The following is a 21,004-nucleotide window of genomic DNA, read 5'->3' on the forward strand; positions in this document are numbered from 1 at the left end:
AGTCCCCTCCAAAACACCCCTCTCGGGCAGGCGGCCACGCTGGCTTCAGTCTCTGTGGCTCCCTCCTCCCTCAGCAGGTCCCCTGGGGCCTGGGAGGAAGTGAGCCCGGCTGGACAGCCCCAACTGTCTGGTTCCCACAGACTCCAGAGCCAGGGTGGAGGGGGCACCTGCAGGGTGCGGGCTCAGTGCGGCCAGAAGGGGGTGGAAGAATGCCCAGCCAGCTGTGCGGACCCTCCCTGCCGTGTGTGCCGGACCCCAGCCTGGAACCCATGGAGCAATGGGGGGAGGGAAAGAGGGTCTGTCCTGTCGCATTCAGGCAGCCTCGTGGCTGAAAGGGGAGGGGACAGAGGCCCACGAGTGCAGGGCACGGGTGAGGAGAGGTTCGCACCACCGTGTGTGCCTGTGTGGGTCAGTACTTCTCCGTGTGTACGTGAGTGTGTGTGTGTGTGATGCGCAGAGACAGTTACGGAGACAAGGACAGATTCGGGGGGGCGGGGGTTCTTTCTCAGCTGGGTCAGGGAAAGAGGCCTCTGCCGGGCACTGTTCCCTGTGGTGCATTCCTGTGGAGACCTGGTGACCCCAGTCCCTTCCCAGCCTGTGTCCTGAGCTCGTAGGATGATGGGGAGGCTGGCCCAACTCGGGGATCCCAGGCTTCTGCATCCTGCCCCGCCCACCCCCCCCCCAATGAGGTTGAGCATCTAACTGGGGTGGGGGCCTGGGGGGAAGAAAGCTGCAACCCCCTGCCCATGCTTTGAGGTGGGGAAACATGCAGAGGGGTCAAGTGCACCCAGAGGCACAGACTCCGCTCTGGGCATGAGCCCCTTCCATGTCCCTCTCTGGTACCCCCAGAGAGTCAAGAAGTGAAGACAGTCCCCTCAGCCCCAGTCCCTAAGCAGGGCCCTGGGCTCAGAGCCTGCCTTGGACTTGCTATGTGAGCCTGGACCAGTGCCCATCTCTCTGGGCCCTGATTTCACTCCCTTTGTCCAGTGAGGGGGTTGCAGGGTGAGGGGAAAGGGCAGCCTGACTCTCTGAATCCGGATCCCAGGGAGGGTCTAACCTGGGGGACAGCCTGGAAGGGATCCCATCCCCAGAAGTACTGGACCAGGAGGCCCAGACACCATGATCTCATGTTGCCCTCTGCTTGCTGCCCAGCCTGGGGACCCCACCCACTGGGCCTCCTGCCCTCACATTCTTTCCATGACCAACAGACACCCCCTGCCTTTGGCCTGGCCACCCAGGGGTGGACAGTGCTTAGCAGAGATTCAGAATGCCTAAGCTGGGCCGACCCAGAGAAAGCTCCTCGGCACAGATGGAGAGACCAAGGCCAGAGAAGGTAAGTGACATGCCCAAGGTCACACAGAGGGCAGGAGTACCCCCTCTGCTGCCTTAACTGTAGAGCTCTTAGGGGACAGGGGCCACTCCATCTGACTCTCCTCACTGGAGTCTGGTCTGTCTCCAGGAGGGGATCCCAGCCCCCACTCCTCCTCAGCAGGTCAGAGCAAAAGAGGGTGCCGAGGGGCCTTGTAGAGTTAGGCTAAATCGAAATCTAAAATGGTAGGATCAGTGGTGTTTCAGAATATTGCAGAGTTTTTAATCACAGCAGCTCAGATTCTTGGAATATCAGAGTTGAAAGGGCGTCTCCTGCCTGATTTCTGAATCCCCTCTACACCAAGCAGTTCATATCAGGTTGGGGGGGCGGTTCCAGGAAAGGGGAGCCTGCTGCTTTCAGAGCCGGCCCCTTCCCGCCCAAGTTTGGCAGCTCTGAAGGGCTGTCAGGAAGTTCTTCACCTGCTGGTCCTTTGGTCTCTGCTCTCTCTGCCTCCAGGGAGGCTACCCCCACCCACAGGGCTGGGCCTTCCTCAGCCTCTCCTCCACCCTCCACATCTTATCTCCCTGCGCCTCTCCGCCCACCCGCTTCCTTCCCTGGTTTATGGCATTCCACTGCCCGGAGTTCCAAGCTCCTTCCCACACCCCAGACAGCGCCTGGGCCAGGGTGGGGAGACGCTCTCCCTTGGCGGGCGGGCACTCTGAGGCCACCACAGAAATGAGGAAGACGGTGGGGGGAGGTTGTGTCGGCCAGCCTGGCATGTCTGCCTACTGGCAGTGTACAAACCCAGGAATCCAGGCCTCAGCCAAAACATCGCCTCCCATCACCCCTGAAAGGTCAGGCTCCCAGAGGCAGTAGGTAGAGCAGCTAAGAGCAGGGGCTCTGGACTCCAACTGACTGGCTTCAGATCCCAGCTGTCACTTCCTAGCTGTGTGACCTTGAGCAAGTTGCTTCCCCTCTCTGGGTTTCCCTCATCTAAAAAATGTGGACACTAACAGTACCTATATCCATGGGATTGTTGTCAGGATTACATGAATTAATACTTGCAAAGTGCTTCGAGCAGGGTCTGACACATGGAAACAGCAATTTAATTGTTTAAGTAAAATAAATATTTGGGCCCTGGGGGCTTGTCTTCTTAACCTGATTTACCCACCAGGAAGGTCTAGCTGCTGTAGAGGTGGGAAGTTGCAGGGGGAGGGAAGGTTGTTATATACACAAAGCTTTGGATTCAATTCCTGGCATCTTTATTTCCTTGCTGTGTGACCTAGAGCAAGTAGATTCACTTCTCTGAGTACTAGTTTCTTCATCTGTAAAATGGGGCAATGATTTCAGCCCCCAGAACGGGCATGCGGGAAACCTCACCTTGCACGATATGTGTACAATTCAGTCAACACGAATGAAATGGGACATCTGAAATTAATATAATAGTGTACATCAACTACTGGAACGTGAAACAGCCCCACTGGAGGTCCTTGTACCCTCAGCCCAGTCCTCTCGGCCCATTTGTTGCACACGGCAAAACCTCCTTCCCCACAGGTCCAGACCCCAAGGTGTCTAATCCCCTGTTCCTGCCCTGCTGGTAATTGGGTGGTGACTCAGGGAGGCAGCTGGTGGGGCTGAAGGAAGTGGTTCCAGGCTAAAAACAGACCAGAGTCCTATTTAGTCCCACAGTCCGCCAGAGCCCTGCCTGTGGCCCCTGGAAAGGCCAGGGCTGACTCCGCCAGACCACAGTCCTCCGGTGCCCTGATCTCTCCGGGAGACAAACAGGAGGCTCACCCTCCCGAGCTGAGTTAAGGCAGCTGACATCTCCATGAGTGTTTCCACCTCTAGGCCTTTGCACTCGCTGTTCCCTCGGCCTGGAATGCTCACTCCCCACTAGCTGACTTCTCAGCATCCAGAGCCCAGGTTAAACATCACCTCCTTGGGAGAAGCCTCCCCTCACCTCCTTATCTGATTGGATGCCTCTAGATTTTTCTCCACCTCTGCATCCTATTTGTTTCCTCCACCCGGCACCTGTTGCAATGTGGAATTCTGCATCTCTGTGTGCATTCCCTTTTGCTTGTCTCTGCCTTTGTGTCATAAGCCTCTGGGGGCAGGGGCTGGGTCTGCCTTACTCACTTTATCCACTTCCCTAACCCACTGGCTGGCATATAGCAGGCCCTCAATAAAGATTTGCTGAATGGATAAATGGATAAATCCATTTGCCATGGATTAAATCTCAGAGAACCCCCCAGGGGCTTCCTGGCTCACTCAGAGCCAAAGGCCAAGTCCTTACAGGCCTGTGTGATCTGGTTTCAGCTGCTCTTGCCCTCCCCGCCCCCACTCCAAACAGCCTTTGCATTTGCTAGTCCTTCGGCCTGGACCGATCTTCACTCCCTCATGCCCTTCAGTCTCTGTTCAGAAAAGCCTCCCTGACCACCGCATCCCCCATCCACCCCACCAACACCCTCTAAGTTCATTTTATTGCTGTCCAGGGTCTGTCTCCCAACAGAAGGAAACTCCACCAGGCCAGGGGTTTTTGTCTATTGGCTGCTTGTCCCCAGCACTTAGAACAGTGTCTGGAACAAAGTAGGGGCTGGAGAAATAGTTGTGGAACAAGCATAAGCTCAGCAGCCTGGCCAGGTGCTCGATCTGCACATCTCATGTCACTTTTGCATCGACCCTGGGAGACAAGTACTATTATCCCATTTTACAGACAGGAAACTGAGGCTCAGAGAGGGCAAATAAGTAGATGTGAACCCCATTCTGCCTGACCTGCACCCAGTCTCTCTGTCATCCGCCTGTCTCCCTGGCAGTGTATGAGGTCTGCAGCTCCCACCTCCAGTCCCCACAATCCTCACAGCCCCTCAGGCAGACATGGCCCAACCTCCCTCTGGCCTCCCTGACTCCAGTCTCTCCCTCACTGACATCCCTGGCTGCAGGGATCCTTCTAAACCACAGATCTGATCATGTCTCCTTCGTTCAAAACCCTTCCATGGCTCCCTATGGCCCCAGTTCAGCCTGGCATTTGAGACTCCCACCAAATTCTCCGGACTGACTTCTTGCTTTCTCATATGCAAAAGCCCCCTGGGATGCTCCAAGACAAGGTTGTTCTCAGCTCCAAGTCTTTGGAGCTGCCTGGAACACCCCCTACCCCCAGCACACGCTCTATTTGGAAGAGGCCTGCTCCTTATTTGCTCTCAGCTTGACTGTCAGTCCCACCGGAGAGGAGGGAATAGGAGCTAGTGTCTCCTTCCACGCCCTTCCAGCTTCACCATGATCCCCACCCTCCCACCCCTGGGGTTCCAGATGCTGTGAACTCCCTGAAGACCGAGACCATGACTAATTCAGCTCCAGGCTCTGGGTTAAGGCCAGGCCCAGAAAAGGGGCTCAAGAAATAGCTTTGAAGTAATTGGATGAGTCTGAAGTCAGGCCACCTGCTTTGCATGCTGACCCCACTATTTACTAGCTGGGAACCCATGGACTTGTACATCACCTCCCCGTGCCTCAGTTTCCTCATCTGTGAACTGCTGATAAGGAAATACCCACTCATGGAGGGAAATGAAATGAGTCCATACATGGGAATCACTTGGCACTGTGCCTGGTGCTCAGTAAATAACACCCATTAGAGTGAAGGAAGGAACAGGTGTGTGGGCAGCTGCACGAGCGGGCGCTTGGTCCAGGTGGGCACATCCTTCAGGACAGCCCTGGCTGCTTCACACCCTTGGGGCAGCCCTGTCACTGGCTGAATCTTTTCCCACAGCTGCCCTGCTGGGTCCAAGGTGGCCAGTGGAATTCGAGGCCACTGGACGCCGACAGGAAAAGGCAACGTCACCAGCCCTGGTGTAATCCAAACCAGATGCGGCCTCAGACCCATGGGGGTGGTCACTGTGGGCCTGGCCAAGGCCCAGAGGCAGGAAATAATCTTGCAGGAACGCTCTCTGGGCTGGGACCCATCGGGAGGAGCTGTCCTGTTGAGGGTGTTAACCCTTCTGAGCCCACAAGGGGGGCCCAGGACAGTGTGAAGGAGCAGCTCGTGGTCCTGGCCCCATGGGGCACAGAGCACCTTGCAGGGAAGGTTACAGCATTGGCATTGTGATGGGCGCCGGTCAGGGGGAGCCCACAACACAGGCATGGGGTGGGCAGGGCACACCAAGGAAGGGGCAGGGGATTCTTGCCGTCGGCTGCCCGGGACTGGCAGAACCCCAGACCCAGACCTGGAGCTTTGGTCCTGGCTCTGGCTCCAGCTGGCAGGCCCAAACGAGCGCGGATCCACTCCCTCTCTCGGGTGGCTCCGAGGCTGCTGGGAATGGAAGTGCTAGTGCAGGTCATGGGGCTGGGCCCCAGCCTACAGAAAGACTGAGACTCAGTCCCACCCCAGGGCCTGCCACACCAGCTTTCTCCTGGGTGTGCTCTGTGGCCCCGGGGGAGCAAATTCTCTCTGAACTCCCATCATTTCCCATCCATATTGTTGAGTCCATATCCTTTACTTCCAGGGACTAGGGGAGGCCCAAAGGAGGCACCTGATGAATCAAAAAGAGCTTTCGAAGATGTGCTCCCAGGAGCAGATAGGGACAGAGGCAGTGGTCAGCCCTGCTCCATGGTTCTGGGTGGGCTTCCTTCCCAGGACATGTGAATTTGCTGTGTGGCAGCTCGCTTTCCCTCTCTGAACCTGTTTCCTCACCTGTGAAATAGGGTGAATGAGCACCTATCCCATCTCTGGATTGTTACCATGGCCCTCAGAGTGGCAGAGGACAGCGGAGCTGAGGCTGTCATTTGCATTTTATAGAGGAGGAAATAGAGGCCTGCGCTGGGAGTCGGGAGTCCTGGGTTCTAGTCCCAGTTGTTGCTGTCTCTGCTGAGGAGCCTTCTCATTTTGGCCTCGGTTTCCCTAGCTGGATCCAGGCCCTGGATCTCTGTGTTGGCTGGACCTCATTTCCTTACCCCTCCACTATGGCGGTGACTCATCCCTCATCATCACTCTGTGTGGCCGAGGCTCAGCCTGGGCGGGGGCCAGCAAGGCTGAGAGAACTCAGAGGAAACCACAGGCCTGGCCCAGCTAGCAGGTGGCGGGCGGACAGGCAGGCAGGGATCAACAGCCCTAGAGGCCTTGCCCATAAGCACATATCCCACCAAGAGCCTAGGCCATGCTCCCCAGGCCCCCCAAGCCCCAAGTGCAAGCCCCAGCAGGCTCAGATTCCAAAGTCCCCCATACCCTGCCCCATGTGGCACCTGCTGTAGGGGGACTCTGCACCCATCTGCTGGAACAGGGCAGGGGTGGGGTTGAGGACCTGGCCTTGCCCTCCAGGCCAATATTCATGGAAGCAGGGGGTGGAAGGATGAACGGTCATGGTCTCTGTCCAAGATTTCTCAGAGGCAGAGAGTGTGGTGGTTAAGGGCAGGGGCTCTGGGCCCAGACTGTCCGGGTACAAATCCTGGCTCTGCCGTTGACTAGCCGTGTGACCCTGAGCAAATGGCTTAGCCTCCCTGAGGCTTGGCCGCCCCATCGGAGAAATGGACATAACACAATTGCCCACCGTGCAGGGTCACTGGAAGCAGAGTCACGTGAACACACAGAGCTGGGCCAGGGCTGCACCCTGCAAGCACTCAGTGCACGTGAGCTGCTGTTACTGCCATTCTTGCTGGAACCAATAAGCCCCCAGCAGGCAGACCAGCTGCCCCACTTAAGCCAGTGCCACTTCTTTTTTTTTTCTTTTTTTTTTTGCGGTACGCGGGCCTCTCACTGTTGTGGCCTCTCCCGTGGCGGAGCACAGGCTCTGGACGCGCAGGCTCAGCGGCCATGGCTCACAGGCCCAGCCACTCACTCTGCAGCATGTGGGATCTTCCCAGACCGGGGCACAAAGCTGTGTCCCCTGCATTGGCAGGCGGACTCTCAACCACTGCACCACCAGGGAAGCCCAGGCAGTCCCACTTCTGAGTCAGCTGTCCTCACAGCCAGAAAGGCTGCACCTTATTGGGGTTAAGCTCTCTTGCCCTCTGGGCTGCCCCCTCCAGCAGATGGAGGCCCTCCCCTGCCTTGCAGGCCTGGGGTGAGGCGGGCTGGGGCCCATGGAAGGGACCGGAGAACAGCCGTCTCCCCCAGGCCTCTTGGAGGACCCCCGCCACTGCAGGCCCAAACCTCTGGCTCCACCTGGAGACTCTGCTTCCTGCTTACACCTCGTTCGGTGAGAAGCAGAGTGGGCTTGCGGGCAGAGCCTTGCTATGGGAGGTAGAAGAGTCCAGTTCAAGCCCCGGCTTCTGACTTGTTGAAAAGCCTTCAAGTTCCTTCCCCTCTCTAAGCCCCAGTTTCCCCCTCTGTAAAAGAGGAATAATAATAATATCTACCTCATGACCTCATAAATGAGTTAATAGAAATACAAGCACTTAAATAGAGCCTGACACAGTAATGTCACCCCTAAATGTTGGCTGGTGCTGTGCCCTCCCTCTCACAGAGGAACAAACTGAGGCACAAAGTGGGCAGCCACTTGCCTAGATCACACACTGGGTAGTGTGGCTCCCGAGGCTGCTAAAGTGCCTGGCCCGCAGCAGTGTTCCATGAACGGTGGCCAGCTGAGACCCACCCCGGGCGCACACACACTGTGAAAGGAGGCCACTTCCAACCTGTACATTTATTTACAAGGCACAAGCTGAGAGCAGGTTGGGGGCTGCCGACGGCCTTCCCACGCCTCCTGGGCCTGCTGACGCCATCATCCGAGGCCGTGGGTGACCCTTGGAATGGGGGCCGGAGTGGCTGGGTTGGGCTGGCTTGGCCTTCAGGCAAGCTCGGGGGTGGTCTCCCCTGTCCTCCAGGCCTCTCCCCTCCCCCTCCACCAGGCCCAGGCTGGGTGTCCTCTCTCTCACACAGAGTTCCTGTGTGTTGGTGGTCGCAAGGAAGGTGGGCGGGGGCCGGGCCAGACCAGATGGTGTGTCAGGCCTTATCTGCTGGGAGTGGGGAGGCGGGGGGGGGGCATGGGGGTCCTCCTTCACAAAGCCTGTTCTGTCTCCCCTGGCAGCTGCGCCTTAGGAATCGCTGTCTGCCTTCCTGCCCCACCAAGGACCTCCCACCCCCAACTACAGAAACCCCATATGCCAGGACCCCTAGCCCTCCTGCTCTAGCTAGGAGCAAGCCCAGGCCAGGGATGCCCCAGGTGAGGCCAAGCAGGGGTCACCAGAGCAGCAGTTCCAAGAAGGTGAGCCGGGTGGCGTCTCAGCAGGGCCCGTGGCATCTGGGCTGTGGCTGATGGGCTGGAGCCCTGTCTGGGGAGGCATTAGCAGGATGGAGTCAGGCCATATCCGAGGCAGCTCACGTCGGGGAAGCAGTCACTGCGCGGGGGCATGGGAGCCCCGAGCCTCCCAGCCTGGTGCAGCCTTGTCCTGGCCAGTCAGCCCCGGCGATCCGGCCCGTCTGCTCCGGCCTTCTGGGCTGTGTGGCCTCAGCCCTGGCCACTGTGTGGCTGCGTCCAGGCCTCAGCTGCTCCTGGGGCTCAGACCCCCAGAGTCATCAGTGCCCCTGAGCTGCTGATCTTCTTGAAGCGGTTGGCAGCACTGATAGCAATGAAGTTTTTCTGAGGGATGAGGGAGAGGGGTCCCAGTCAGCAGCAGGGCAGGGGGAAATCTGTAGGACAGCTGAGTGTCTCCCAAGGTCGCCTTCATTCCCGGAGGGCTCCATGCCGGGAGGACGCAGTGCCCAAAATGGCCACAGGGGGCGCCATGACACTGCAGCCTCCAGGACTGCCTCCCTCATTCAGCCTGAGTACCGCTCTGCTCAAGGCAGTACAGTGGTTCCTATTTCACTCCAAGTAAAAACCCCTTATCATGGCCGAGTCCCTCCACGCCCTGCCTCCCGATCCTCTTGGACATCTCCCTTACCCCTTGCTTCTTCCACTCCAGCCGTGCTGGCTTCCTACCTGTTCCTCACACTTGACCACCGTGCTTCTGCCTCAGGGCCTTTGCACCAGCTGTTCCCTCTGCCTGGCACACTCCTCCCCCCATACCAGCCTGGCTCAGCCCTCACCTCCTTCAAGTTTTTGTTCACATGTTCCTTCTCAGTGTGCCCCCCGCTGGCCACCCTACTAAGAAGTGCAGCCTCTCCCCAGAACTCCTGACCATCCTTATTTTTTCCTAGAGCCCTTCCTTAACTCCTTTTAGCAACTCTCCACCCTCTACCAAAAGCAAGTCCACAAAGACTGAAATCCTTGTCTCTTTGTCCACTGCTGTATCCCCAGTGCCTTAGAGGTAGTGTATGCTCAAGAAATATTTGTGAAATGAGGGGAGGAAGCCTGTGATGGGGTCAGAGACCTTTTCCTGAGCCCGAGCCACAAAGGGACACCCCTCCCTACAGTGGAGATGGGTGGGTGGAGGGCCACCACTCAGGGCAGTAGCCAGCCCAGGACAAGAAGAGAAAAGCCAATTCTGTTTTCCAGACCGAACCGGCTGACACAGGGCTAGTGGGGCCAGGACTCTTCCTGCCTTGTATCCCCCACTCCGCCCCACCCTCAGTTCTGTGGTACCTTCCAGCGCCTCTTCATGAGGTATTTCTTAAGCAAGATCTGGGACTTGAGGCGTCGGTTACAGCGCTTGGCTTTCTCTGCCAGATTGTTGAGCCAGGGGTGGGCGAGGCACTGGGCAGCGTTCATCCGGGCTCTGTGGGGAGGGGGCAGCACGGTGAGGGTGGGTGGCAGGCCAGGGAGGCACCACCCCACTGGCCTCCCGGCCCAGTTCCCGCCCAGCTGGCACACACACACACACACACACACACTGGGCTTGCACACACGGGGTTCGTGTCCTGGGGTGAGCCTCACCTCTGGTTCTTGACAATGAGGTTGGAGACAAAGTCTTTGGCCTCGTCTGACACGGCCTCAAAGGTCTCCTCATCGAAGTACCAGTTGCCCGATAGAACATTGTTCAGGGTCTCGGTGTCATCGTCTCCCAGGAAGGGGGAGAGGCCACTCAGCCTAGAGGGAGGGGTTGGCAGGGAGCAGGGAGGTGAGATTGGGTCAGGGATGGGGACAGAGCCTAGGAAGCAGCGCCATGCGCTGAAAAGACCCCCAGCCTCTCATATGGGACAGACCTGGGTTTGAATCTGGCTGGGTGACCTTGGGCAAGTCACTTCCCCTCTCTGAGCCTCACTCTTCCCATCTGTAAAATGGGCATAATCATCCCAGCTTCCCAGGGTTAGAGTGAAGGAGAGGAATGATGAGTGCACTGGGTCATCAAAGCTCTGCTGCCCAGAGCCCTGGGCTGGGACACTACGCCTTTGGGGGCCTTGGTTTCTCCATCTATAACATGGGTACAACGTTCCCTTTCCTGGTTCATCCTAGCACGCCCAACACCCCACAAACCCCTGACTGAGGGAGTGGGGAGGTGGAAGCAATCTAGGCCTCAGCTGCCCACCCATGTGCCCCAACCCCATAAACAACAGGCACCCTCAGGACTCACAGCATGTAGGTGATGACCCCCAGGCTCCACATGTCTGTCTTATCAGAGATTTGGTCATAATTCACCACCTCAGGTGACAGGAATTCTGGGGTCCCAAAATTCACTTTCAGCTTCTCATTGGGGTTATACCTGGAGGTGAGGCCAAAAGCTCAGAGCACAACTCCCAGGCTATTCCCAGACACCCTCCAACCTTCCCCCGGCCCTGCCCACCTTGAGGCTGGCCCTGCCATGCCACCCACCCAGGTGGTACCTCCGTGCCAGGCCGAAGTCAATGATCTTCACCATATGGCCCGTGGTGTTGACGCACAGGATGTTCTCTGGCTGAGGAGAAGGGGGTGGCCTGGATTGACCTCTGACCTGGCTCACCCTCCCTCCCCGCCCAGGTCCATCCAAGTCCCAGGCACCCGGGACTAGAGGCCCAGGCTGCTAGAGTGGACAGCCCATCAGAGACCCTCAGACCTGCCTGCTCCAGGCACAGAGGAGGATCCTGAGGCCCGAGAGGGGCTCTTGCAGGGCAGGAACCACCTTCTCCAGGCCTCCTTGCTCCCCACCCTCAGCGTCTAACAAAGCGCCCAGCAGATACTCAGCCAAGGCTCCCAGAAATCCTGTGCGCCAAGCACAGGTGAATATGTGAGTCACATGCAAGGCTAGTCCCGCCCACTCTGGGCCTCCATTTCCTCTTCATGTAACACAAGGACAGAGGACTAATCTGGGGTTGCAGGGCAGAAACGTTGTAAGTAGTGAACAATGGTTAAAAGGCAGATTCTGCACAAAACCCCTGAGTTTCAGCACCTTCTGAAACACTGGAAGCCCCAGCCACATGGCTACACACGGCTGGGAGGGAGTTGCCCCTGACCCCTGTGACCCCGGGGCCTCCACCTCGTTTAATGGGGTTCTGTTCTTCGTCTGGGCTTTGTGTGCGTCTCATTTGAGGCCCCAAATGATAGGCTTTCTGAAGGTCCTTTCACACTGCTGCACTCATTCAGAGCAGGATGCTAGTGACTTCAACAGCCCAACCCAGGGCTCCACCGAAACAGGGAAAGGAAAGAAAGGCCCCAGGATACAATCGGTAGGGGATATGAGACAGATTCAGACCTCCTTTTGGAGGACAGGGGACTTCCTGAAAAGCCCTGCAGCCAGAGCCCTGCGAAGTGCCTTCAGGCTGTGGTTCACCCAAGTTACTTGACGTGAAACCCTTTATTGATGAAAAACTTACTGCTTTCCTGAAAAAAAACACACTTTAGGATACAGAGACTTAAGGTTGACCTTCTTCCCAGGACACCGCATTTTCATTGGACACCCTGCCCTACCCCAAAGAAAATGGCTTTCACGGGAGAAGGGCAGGCTCCGATGCCACCACGCAGGCACCCACTCTGTCCAGAAACTCAGGAGTCCCCCACACTCCTTCCTTTCCCTCTGCCCTCCCCCATCCAAACCATCAGAAACCCGGCTGGCTCTATTTTCAGAATTCATCCGTCATCTGACCACTTCCCATCCCTCCCCCACTGCCACTGTTTCCAGCCCCACCATCTCTCTCCTGGCTTATTATGACCGCCTCCTAAATGCCCTGCTGCTACGGTGGCCCCACTGAAACTCATCTCTTGACCCTCCTCGCTTCCTCACTTGTCAGTGGGGATGATAACAGCACACCTGACCCAATGGGCTGTCACACACTCTGAACACACCCTGAGCAGCTCTGACCCCTAGTAAGCACGGTAGGGGTGTTAGCCCACAGCAGCAGGAGCATCTCCTGCTTTGGACCTCAAATGCTCCAGCCCTTGCCTGCTTCTCCAGTTACACCTTGTATGTTCCCCCATTACTTTCACGTACTTTTTCATAACACTTTTAATGGTTTAAAATGATCTATTCATTGGGTTATTACTGTATGAATGTCTGTTTCCCCCACTGACCTGTAGGCTCCGTGGGACAGGGGCATGTCCTCATCATCTTGATGGCAACGCCCACGCCCAGCACTGTGCACAGTAGCACAGGAGCAGGTACTTGGTACGTATCTACCAAGTGAATGAATGAAAGGACCATCCACTTTGCTAACCCACATCAGTGTTCAGATTTCATCTTCTCCACTAGCCTTGCCACTGATCCCACAAACATTAACACCTGCCCTAAGGATGGGGCTACCCACTACTCATAGGGCTCCTGCCCACTCCATGCCACGGCCATGTCTCTCAGCTCCAGACAACCAATGCCAGCTGATCAGAGTTGGTGGGACGCGTAAAATCTATTTGCTCTCCCTGACCTGCTACATGCAGGGTACTAATGAGCAAGGTCAGAAGAGAGACATAATCTTTCACTAGACGTTTTGTCAGCGCCTGCCACGTGCATATCGCTGCCCTGACACTATACTTACTGATGCGGTTTTCTGACTCCCCTTCTAGAACGTAAGCTCTGTGAGGGCAGGCGTTTTAATCTAATTTGTTCACCGCTGGATCTCCACCACCTAGAACACTGCCTGGCATCTAGTAGGCCCTCAACAGATATTTGTGGAATAAATGAACAAACATTCGCAGTGCCTGTCAGAGGTCTGCACTGAGGCAGGTGCTTTTGCAACACTTATCAGCAAGTTTCAAGTGTGAGACACTGAGTGTGGGGCAAGAGACCCTTTCAGCAAGTACTTAGGACCAGACTAGGAGTTCCTGAGAGCTGGGACCAAGTCTTTTTTGCTCTCTGATGTGTCCCCTGCTCCTGGTACTTACTAAGTGCTCAATAAACCCTTTTTTTGTTTGTTTTTTTGTTTTTTTGTGGTACGCGGGCCTCTCACTGATGTGGTCTCTCCCATTGCGGAGCACAGGCTCCGGACGCGCAGGCTCAGCGGCCATGGCTCACGGGCCCAGCCGCTCCGCGGCATGTGGGATCTTCCCCGACCGGGGCACGAACCCGTGTCCCCTGCATCGGCAGGCAGACTCTCAACCACTGTGCCACCAGGGAAGCCCTCAATAAACTCTTTTTGAATCTACAGATGGAAGGCTGGATGGAGGAGGAGGAGGGGTTGGAGGATGGAGGGATGGCTGGCTGCGACGCTGGTCTCAGGTGGATGGATGCCGCGCCCGACCCCTCCCGGGAGCCCCCACCCCAGTACCTTGAGGTCCAGGTGCAGAACCCTCATCCTGTGCATGAAGAGGATCCCGTCGCAGATCTGCCGGACAAACACCATGGTGTCCACCTCAGTCAGGTGGTAGTCCTCGTCCACAATCCTCTCGAAGAGCTCGCCGCCCTCGATGCTGTGTGCACAGACCCCTCTGCAGGCTTGCTTCCGGGCCCGCTGCCCCCTCCCCAGGCCCCACCCCACTGATGGCACTCACTACTCCATGAAGAGCACGAACTCGTGCGAGGTCTCAATGGCTGCATAGAGCTGGATCAGGTTGCGGTGGTTCAGCTGGTTCATAACCTCGATCTCAAGCATCACCATTTCCTGGGGACCAGGGAAGTCAGGGGGACCATCCGAGCATCATTACTCCCTGCCCTCCACCCTCCACACCTTCGCCCTTGACTAGACCTGTTGGGCCTTGCCTGGACCACTGCCCACCTCCTCCTCGCTGGTCTCCTCGCCTCCCACCTCTCCCCACCCTCAAGTCTGTGTCCTCACCACACAGTCACTCCTACTGGGACACCTTTCATTTGCTGGTTCTTCTCCTCCCCCTGGCTGAATAGTGGGCTCCATCCTCCCTGCTCAGGACTCCCTGCTCTATACTCTCCCCCCGGGCGTTCTCCTCAAGTCCCAGGACTTGAAATTCCATCCAAATGTGATTGATTTCCAAATCCATATCTCCACCTCCGAGTGCTCCTTTAAACTCCAGACACCAATCTCTCCAACTGCCTACCCTCCCTCCCCCTGAATGTCTGACTAACGGGCATCTCAAATCTCTCATGTCCAAAATTAAACTCTTGATACCACTCCTTCCCCACAATTGAGTTGCCCCCAGCTTGCCCATCAGCAAAAGGCCGTCACTCTTCACTTGGGTGTGCAGGACAAAAAGTTAGGAGCTTTCCCAGATTCCTGTCTTATTCTCACTTCCTCACACCCTTCATCCAAACCATCAGTAAATCCTTTGACTCTACCCCTAAGCTAGATTACAAATCCAATAATTTCTCACCTCCCCCATCACTGCCTTCCTAGTCTCAGCTGCCATTATTTGTCACTTTCAGAATGTTTGCAAACCAGTAGTCACATCTGTGAAATCAACAACGGTAGGAATATTTACACCAGGGAAATTGGCAAATGCTACAGATCAGGTCTCTCCCCGGAACTATGCCCCCAGAGCATTGGATCACTACCTGGACTGCTCCATTTTTCCCGTTATTCCATTCCTTGGTTGATATCTCACCTTCCATGCCACTTCCTCAGAGAGGCCTAACCTCACTCGATCTTATCTGAACGGCCCCCATCGACCCTGTTCTTACCTGGCTTTACTTTTTTTCCTAACACTTCTCAGTTCCTGACAGCATGTTTTTTGTTTTAGTTTGGTTTTAGCCATCTGTCCCTCCTCTCTAGCACATCAGGACTTGTTTACTACCATTTTCCTAGCACCTGACACATTGAACAGCACAGAAAAAGTGCCCAATAATTAATTAATCAACAGCTGACTCCAATTAATTTACACAGTACATATGTCTTGAGCATCTACGCTGAGCCAGGTCCATGATAGAGGCCTTGGACCCAGCAGTCAATAACGTGGATCCAGGCCCCGTCAAGTGGAAGCGACAGAGAAAGACAGAGTCACATAGAAAATCCATGCTGTTCATATGTGCTCAGAGCCACGGTGAGGAATTCAGGGCTGCAGCACTTCCTCTGGAGCTGCTTCTCCTGCTTCTCCAGGCCTCTGCAGGTGCCGCTGTCTCTGCTCCCCTGGCCTTGACCTTGACTCAAGCGTTCCCAGCAGGTACCTGCCGTTTCTGGCCCTCAGGCCTTTCTTTCCACAGTCTTCTCTGTTTGAAACTCTCTCCCCTGCCTTCCTCACTGGAAAACAGCTCCTCCTTCTTCAAAGTCTTCATTCAGGAGAAGCTTCCCTGAACCCACAGGTGAGTCAGGAGCCTCCTTTGTGACCCCCACCCCTACCCCCCACCCTAGCTTTCCTGACTTACAGCTCTCACCATGCCAGCCTGCTAGGTCACCATCACCTCCTCACACACCTAATTCCCTCACTCCACATGAGCCTCTGCCTCATTCATTCAGCCATTCATTCACTCCTTGAACAAACACTGCTCTGAAGCAGGCCTGGGCTGGGTGTTAGAGGCAGAGCCCTCGAGGCCTGTTTACCCTGGTGCTCCCTGAGGGCAGGGACCAACTGACTTCCCTCTGGGACCTCCAGCACCAGCACAGGGCCTGGCCCAGAGCCTGCACTCATCGGCACTTATTGACTTGAACCGAACAGAGGGCATGAAGGGGGTAAGTCCCCAGGATAAATTCACTAACTGTGGGGTCAAGTTTATGGTCAGGGGCATCAGGCCCCTGTGGCAGGGCTATCTGTCTGTCTGTCTGTCTATCTGTGTGATATCTTCAGTGCATTAAGCTTCGTACACCAGGCCCCTGGTGCAGATGTGTGGGTGGAGGGAGGTGAGAGGCACCCACTCCAAGGATCCCCTCCCCCTGCCACACAGCCAGACCCCCACTACCTTGTCTTTGTGTGTCTGTTTCTTGATGACCTTGGCTGCTAACTTGAGGCCTGTGGCTTTCTCTGTGCAGGTACAGACTGCTCCAAACTTGCCACTGGAGAGAGAAGGGGCTGGGAATGAAGGAGTTCTAAGGGCCTTGGGGTGAGGGGCTGTGCTCTCTTCCCTGTGACATGGGGGCACACATCCCAGCCAGCTCCGATTCCCTCCAGAAGCTGTGAGCTCTACTGCTGGGACAATGGCTGAACCACGTAGACCACAGGCCCAGGAAGGGTGGGCTCATCAAAGGATGGCCGCTGATGTGCAGCTCGCAGACTGTGGCAGGGAGGGGCCCTGGGCCCTGGGGGAGGGCACCTTCAGGACTTTTAACAAAGCAGGAGTCGCCTTGAGGGGGGTCAGTGTGGTGCCTGCAACTGAGACAGACAGGAAAATACTCTATGCTTCCTATGGGAGACACTGAATGACCAATGGTGTGTTTGTGTGAGTGACAGTGACACACCAGCCATGTGACAGGCTGCACACAAGTGTGACCATGTGGCACCAATTTGCTCATGTCCAGTCGGAGCGTCTGGGCCTCTCATGGGGAAGATGTAAGGCCTGGGGGCTCGATGCTTTCCTGCTGGTGGGCTAGGGGCTTGAGGTCCCAGCTCTCACCCGCCCAGTTCCTCCTTGGAGTTCAGGCTGAACTGACTGCTGATGTTCCCAGTCCTCAGCTTCACGATGCGGTGGGGGAACGGGGCAGGGGGTGGCGGGCAATCATCTGTGGAACAGAGCAAAGCCATCACAGTCAGTGCCGGGGCTGCCGAGGACCCACCCTGGCACCACGCCCTCCTGCCTGGCCGGAGCCCCATCCAGGGAAGTTCAGCGAGTGATACCTGGGGGACAGCTGGCTCCAGGAGAGGGCCTAGGGGCCTACTTTCCAATTTCAGCTCTGCTACCAACACACACCCTCCTTGGGAGGCCTCTGCCTCTGTCAGAGGGGGGCTCAGCTTCTCCCGTCACAACAGTGGGGACGGCTGATTGGACTTCTCGGACCCTCCCACATTATAAGGTATGAAGACTCCATCCCAAGCTATCTGCATTTCCATTAAAGAAAAAAAAAAAGGCATCTATGATGGTGGAGTGCCCGATAGGGGTTACTATGTCTGTTGCGGTAGGGGATGGGACCTGCCTCCCATCCCCTCTAATAACGCCGCCAGCTCTCACCACGTGTGGAATGGATGTCCTCCCTCGACCTGGCCCAGAGGCAGAGTTGGGGGTGGGGTGGGGTGGGGTGGGCCAGGGATGGAGATGTTGGTAGGGAGAGGCTGCCACCTAGTGACAGCATGGGGAACAGCATGGGGCCAGACAGGCTGAGTCATGGGGAATGGAAACCTCTTTATAAATAGCAAGAGGCCGCAGGGAAGCCGGTGATAAATCAGGCGGCCCTTGGAGGTTGTTCAGGTCCGTCACTCGAGGATGTGACTGCAGGGTGGAGTGGGCCCGGAGGTCTGGGCCACTGCTCAGGGGAGGAGGCAGGGCTCCTGGCTGCCGCCCAGCCGCCTAGGCCCTCCCACCCTGTCTGGGTGGCACGGTGCCGCTCACCAGGCAGGTTGGCGGGTCTCCCAGGGCACCTCAGCCTGGAGGAGGGGGGTTGTCAGGACACTCTGGGCTCTCCTGACCCCATCTCAACCCACCCCCAGCCCTGCCGCACTCCTGCCCAGGCCCTTTTCCTATTCACCTGCTTGCCAAGCTCACTCATGCTCAATGGCTCCCTGCTGCCCGCTGAATAAACCGTCGTCACTTAAGGCCATTCCACAGTCCTGCCCCATCTCACGTGCCCAGCTACCTTGGTCACCAACCCCCCCGCCCCGCCACACACACACCTGTGCTCTTCAGCTCAAGAGCCCTCTATGGCTCCCAGGAGCCTCCCCACCCGCCCAGGATGCAGTTTAACTACCAAAGCCTGGCACTTGAGCCCTTCTACAGATTGACTTCAAATCCCACTGTCCAGAGAACTGGTATTGCTGCAATAACTTGCCTGATTTTTTTTTTTAAAGCCCCATTTTAGTCAAAGTAGAAGAAAGTAAAAAGTGAGCTCTGGAGTCAGGCTGTCCTGACAAGTTCATATCCTGTTCTAGCTATGGGTTTGGGGTGCCCCACTTCCCTTTTTTTATCCCCCATTTCCCCATCTCTCAAAGGGGACCAGGAACTCGTACTTCCTGGGGTTGGGTGACACTTAGATGGATCAGGCTGATGAGGCAGCTCAGAGGGCTTGAGTCCTCTAAGTGGGGAGACATGGGGAGCCCTCTCCCTCTTACCTCAGCCCCAGGGCAGCCCCAGCCTACCCAAAATCTGGAAGCAGTCCTCCTCCCTGGCTGTGGGACTGAGGGCCTGTCCCACCTCCGATGTCTCGGAGGGAACAGCCTGGAACTCCATCTCCCTCGAGGTGTCCCCTTGCACCTCAGCCTGGCCAGCCTGGCCTGGAGCCTTCTCTTCTGTTTCCTTCTGGCTGCCTTGCGGGAGGTTCTTCTCTCCTTCTGCTACCTTGGCTGGCTCAGGATCCGTGGGGCCTGGGGTCACGGGCACCCCTTCAAAGATGAGTTCTGTTGCCTCATCTGGGGGCTTCTCAGCCAGCGGCTTCTCAGGGCTAGAAGTGAGAACACAGAGGTGACGCCCTCAGCAGCCACGACCCCGCCAGCAGGCAGGTCTCCCAGAGCCCCATCTGCAATCTGGAGCTAATACGACCCCGCCCCCACCCCAAACGCGTGGGGTGATGCATCTGAATTCACTTCATACAAAATCAAGGGATGTTAATAATACCATAAATGTCTATGGGGTTTATTTTCCTGGCCACGCCACATGGCATGCGAGATCTTAGTTCCCCGACCAGGGATTACTCTGTGCCCCCTGCGGTGGACGCGCGGAGCCCTAACCACTGGACCAACAGGGAATTCCCATGTCTGTGGTTGTTATCTTGAGTATCAATGCACTAATAGATCATTAATAACTGTTAACAGGATTGTTGATTTGGTTGATCATTATGTGGCAACAATTAGGAAGGTTATGTAGTTCTTGATTCATAAAACTGTGGTAATGCAATTGATAATGTATTAATGATATTAATTTATATTACCACATAATTCAAACTGATATGGTGTTATTATTGTGGTTTACGATAAATACATCATTAATAACCTCATTAATATGACTGGCATTCAGGTAAGGATAACGGATTGTACCATGAGACTGGTGCTATCAGTCTGGTTATTAGTCATCTTTCCATATTATACCAATAATTCTATTAAGCAGACGGATTATCTTTTCCTCCTGACATCTCAGTCCTGCCCTTGGCGAGACCCAAGTTCATGGGGTAAGGGGAACTCTGGACTCCAGATGCCTGGAGAAGAGGTCTTTGAGGACCTCTCCTGCCTGACATTCCAGGCTTCTGTGAACTATCACAAAATCCTGGTTTCTTCAGGGAGACAAAGTGGTCAGGCCGATGCCCAGGACAGAGGGAGGTGAACATCAGAACTACCCCGTCTAGCACTGAGTGTGATGACGGTGCCCAAGACAGAGGAACTGCAGGGCCCCTCCCCGCTCCCGGCCAGGGGCCATTCACCTCGAGATGGCGGCAGGGCAGCTGGGGCTGTGCAGAAAGGCGGGTGAGCCCCTCCTGGCTGCTTCTTGGCCCTCTGCTGCCTCCTTGTGCAGCTTGGGTTCTCCGAGGTCCTGGCTGCCTGGGGTCCCCTGCTTGGCCTCGGGCTTCTTGACACTGACCTCGGCTGTCGCAGTCTCCTGGGGCAGGGCGGCCGGCTGCCCAGCACTGCCCTCCGCAGGCCCCCCACCCAGGTGTCCTTCTCCCTTGGGGTCTTGGCTGCTGGTTGAGGGTTGGGCCAAGGCACTACCCCCTTTCTCTGGGGCTGGGGCTTCAGCATCTTTCTTCATGGTGAGTGGATGAGGTTCTTCCTTTGGGTCTGGGGGACCAATTTCTTTCTCTGGATCTAGGGGACCAAGTTCTTTCTCTGGGTTTGGGGGATCAGGATCCTTCTCTGGGTCTGGGGGACCAGGGTCTTTCTCTGCAGCTGGGGGTCCTTCACCTGCTGCACCTTTAGGTGCCTTGTCTGCAAAGGAGGTGAAACACCAGTCAGGATCCACCCTCCTACACCTCCTTCCCCAGCTAGGCTGGCCAGAGACCAGCTCCAGGCCCAGGTCCCCACCCAGGACACAATTTGCAAGGGCATGTCCCACTGAGCCTCTGGGGCCACTCCATGGGCTCTAGAGATGGGCTGCCAAGACCTCAGTGGCCCTGTGTAGGAGGCTCTGGTCTCCTGGTGGGCCTTGATGCCCCTGCCATCTGTCGCCCTGAGTGTTCAGGCGCCAACAATGGGGACTTCATGTTTTCCCAGTCTCTCTGGGGACGGCTTCATGTTGGCCCTTGATCCAGCCCCACTGTACCAGAGATAACCCTGATTTCTTGGTCCTCCATGCACCATAAAGGAGGCCTCAGGCACAGAATTCCCACTGAGAAACAGGCCCAACTCTGGATTCAAACACCCCTTCCCAAGCTCCTCCCTCCATCTCCTTCCCCAGCTTGGCACCTGTTGATGGGCTCTGGATTCCCAGCTCCACTGCTCCGTTTTCTGTCGCCAT

At 56.4% G+C, this 21,004-nt stretch overlaps 1 protein-coding gene and 1 long non-coding RNA gene across 2 annotated transcripts; one reads left to right on the forward strand and one right to left on the reverse strand.

Annotated features, from left to right (window-relative positions):
* The first annotated feature begins 1,243 nt into the window (after positions 1 to 1,243).
* LOC132503555 (uncharacterized) lies at positions 1,244 to 16,978 on the forward strand. Its single transcript, XR_009534623.1, has 3 exons — positions 1,244 to 1,333; positions 13,722 to 15,781; positions 16,446 to 16,978. It is a non-coding gene; the product is annotated as an uncharacterized LOC132503555 (long non-coding RNA).
* On the reverse strand, positions 8,779 to 21,004 carry MYLK2 (myosin light chain kinase 2). The gene is made up of 13 exons (XM_060120086.1): positions 20,953 to 21,004; positions 20,385 to 20,475; positions 19,974 to 20,303; positions 18,700 to 19,001; positions 17,027 to 17,132; positions 16,376 to 16,469; positions 14,065 to 14,174; positions 13,842 to 13,983; positions 10,995 to 11,065; positions 10,745 to 10,873; positions 10,108 to 10,260; positions 9,817 to 9,949; positions 8,779 to 8,871 (listed from the first exon to the last, which is right to left on the reverse strand). The coding sequence occupies exons 1-13, from the start codon at positions 21,002 to 21,004 to the stop codon at positions 8,791 to 8,793; spliced, it is 1,794 nt and encodes a 597-aa protein (XP_059976069.1). The 3' UTR covers positions 8,779 to 8,790.

The sequence above is a fragment of the Mesoplodon densirostris genome, chromosome 16 (assembly GCF_025265405.1).
Source record: "Mesoplodon densirostris isolate mMesDen1 chromosome 16, mMesDen1 primary haplotype, whole genome shotgun sequence".
NCBI lineage: Eukaryota > Metazoa > Chordata > Mammalia > Artiodactyla > Ziphiidae > Mesoplodon > Mesoplodon densirostris.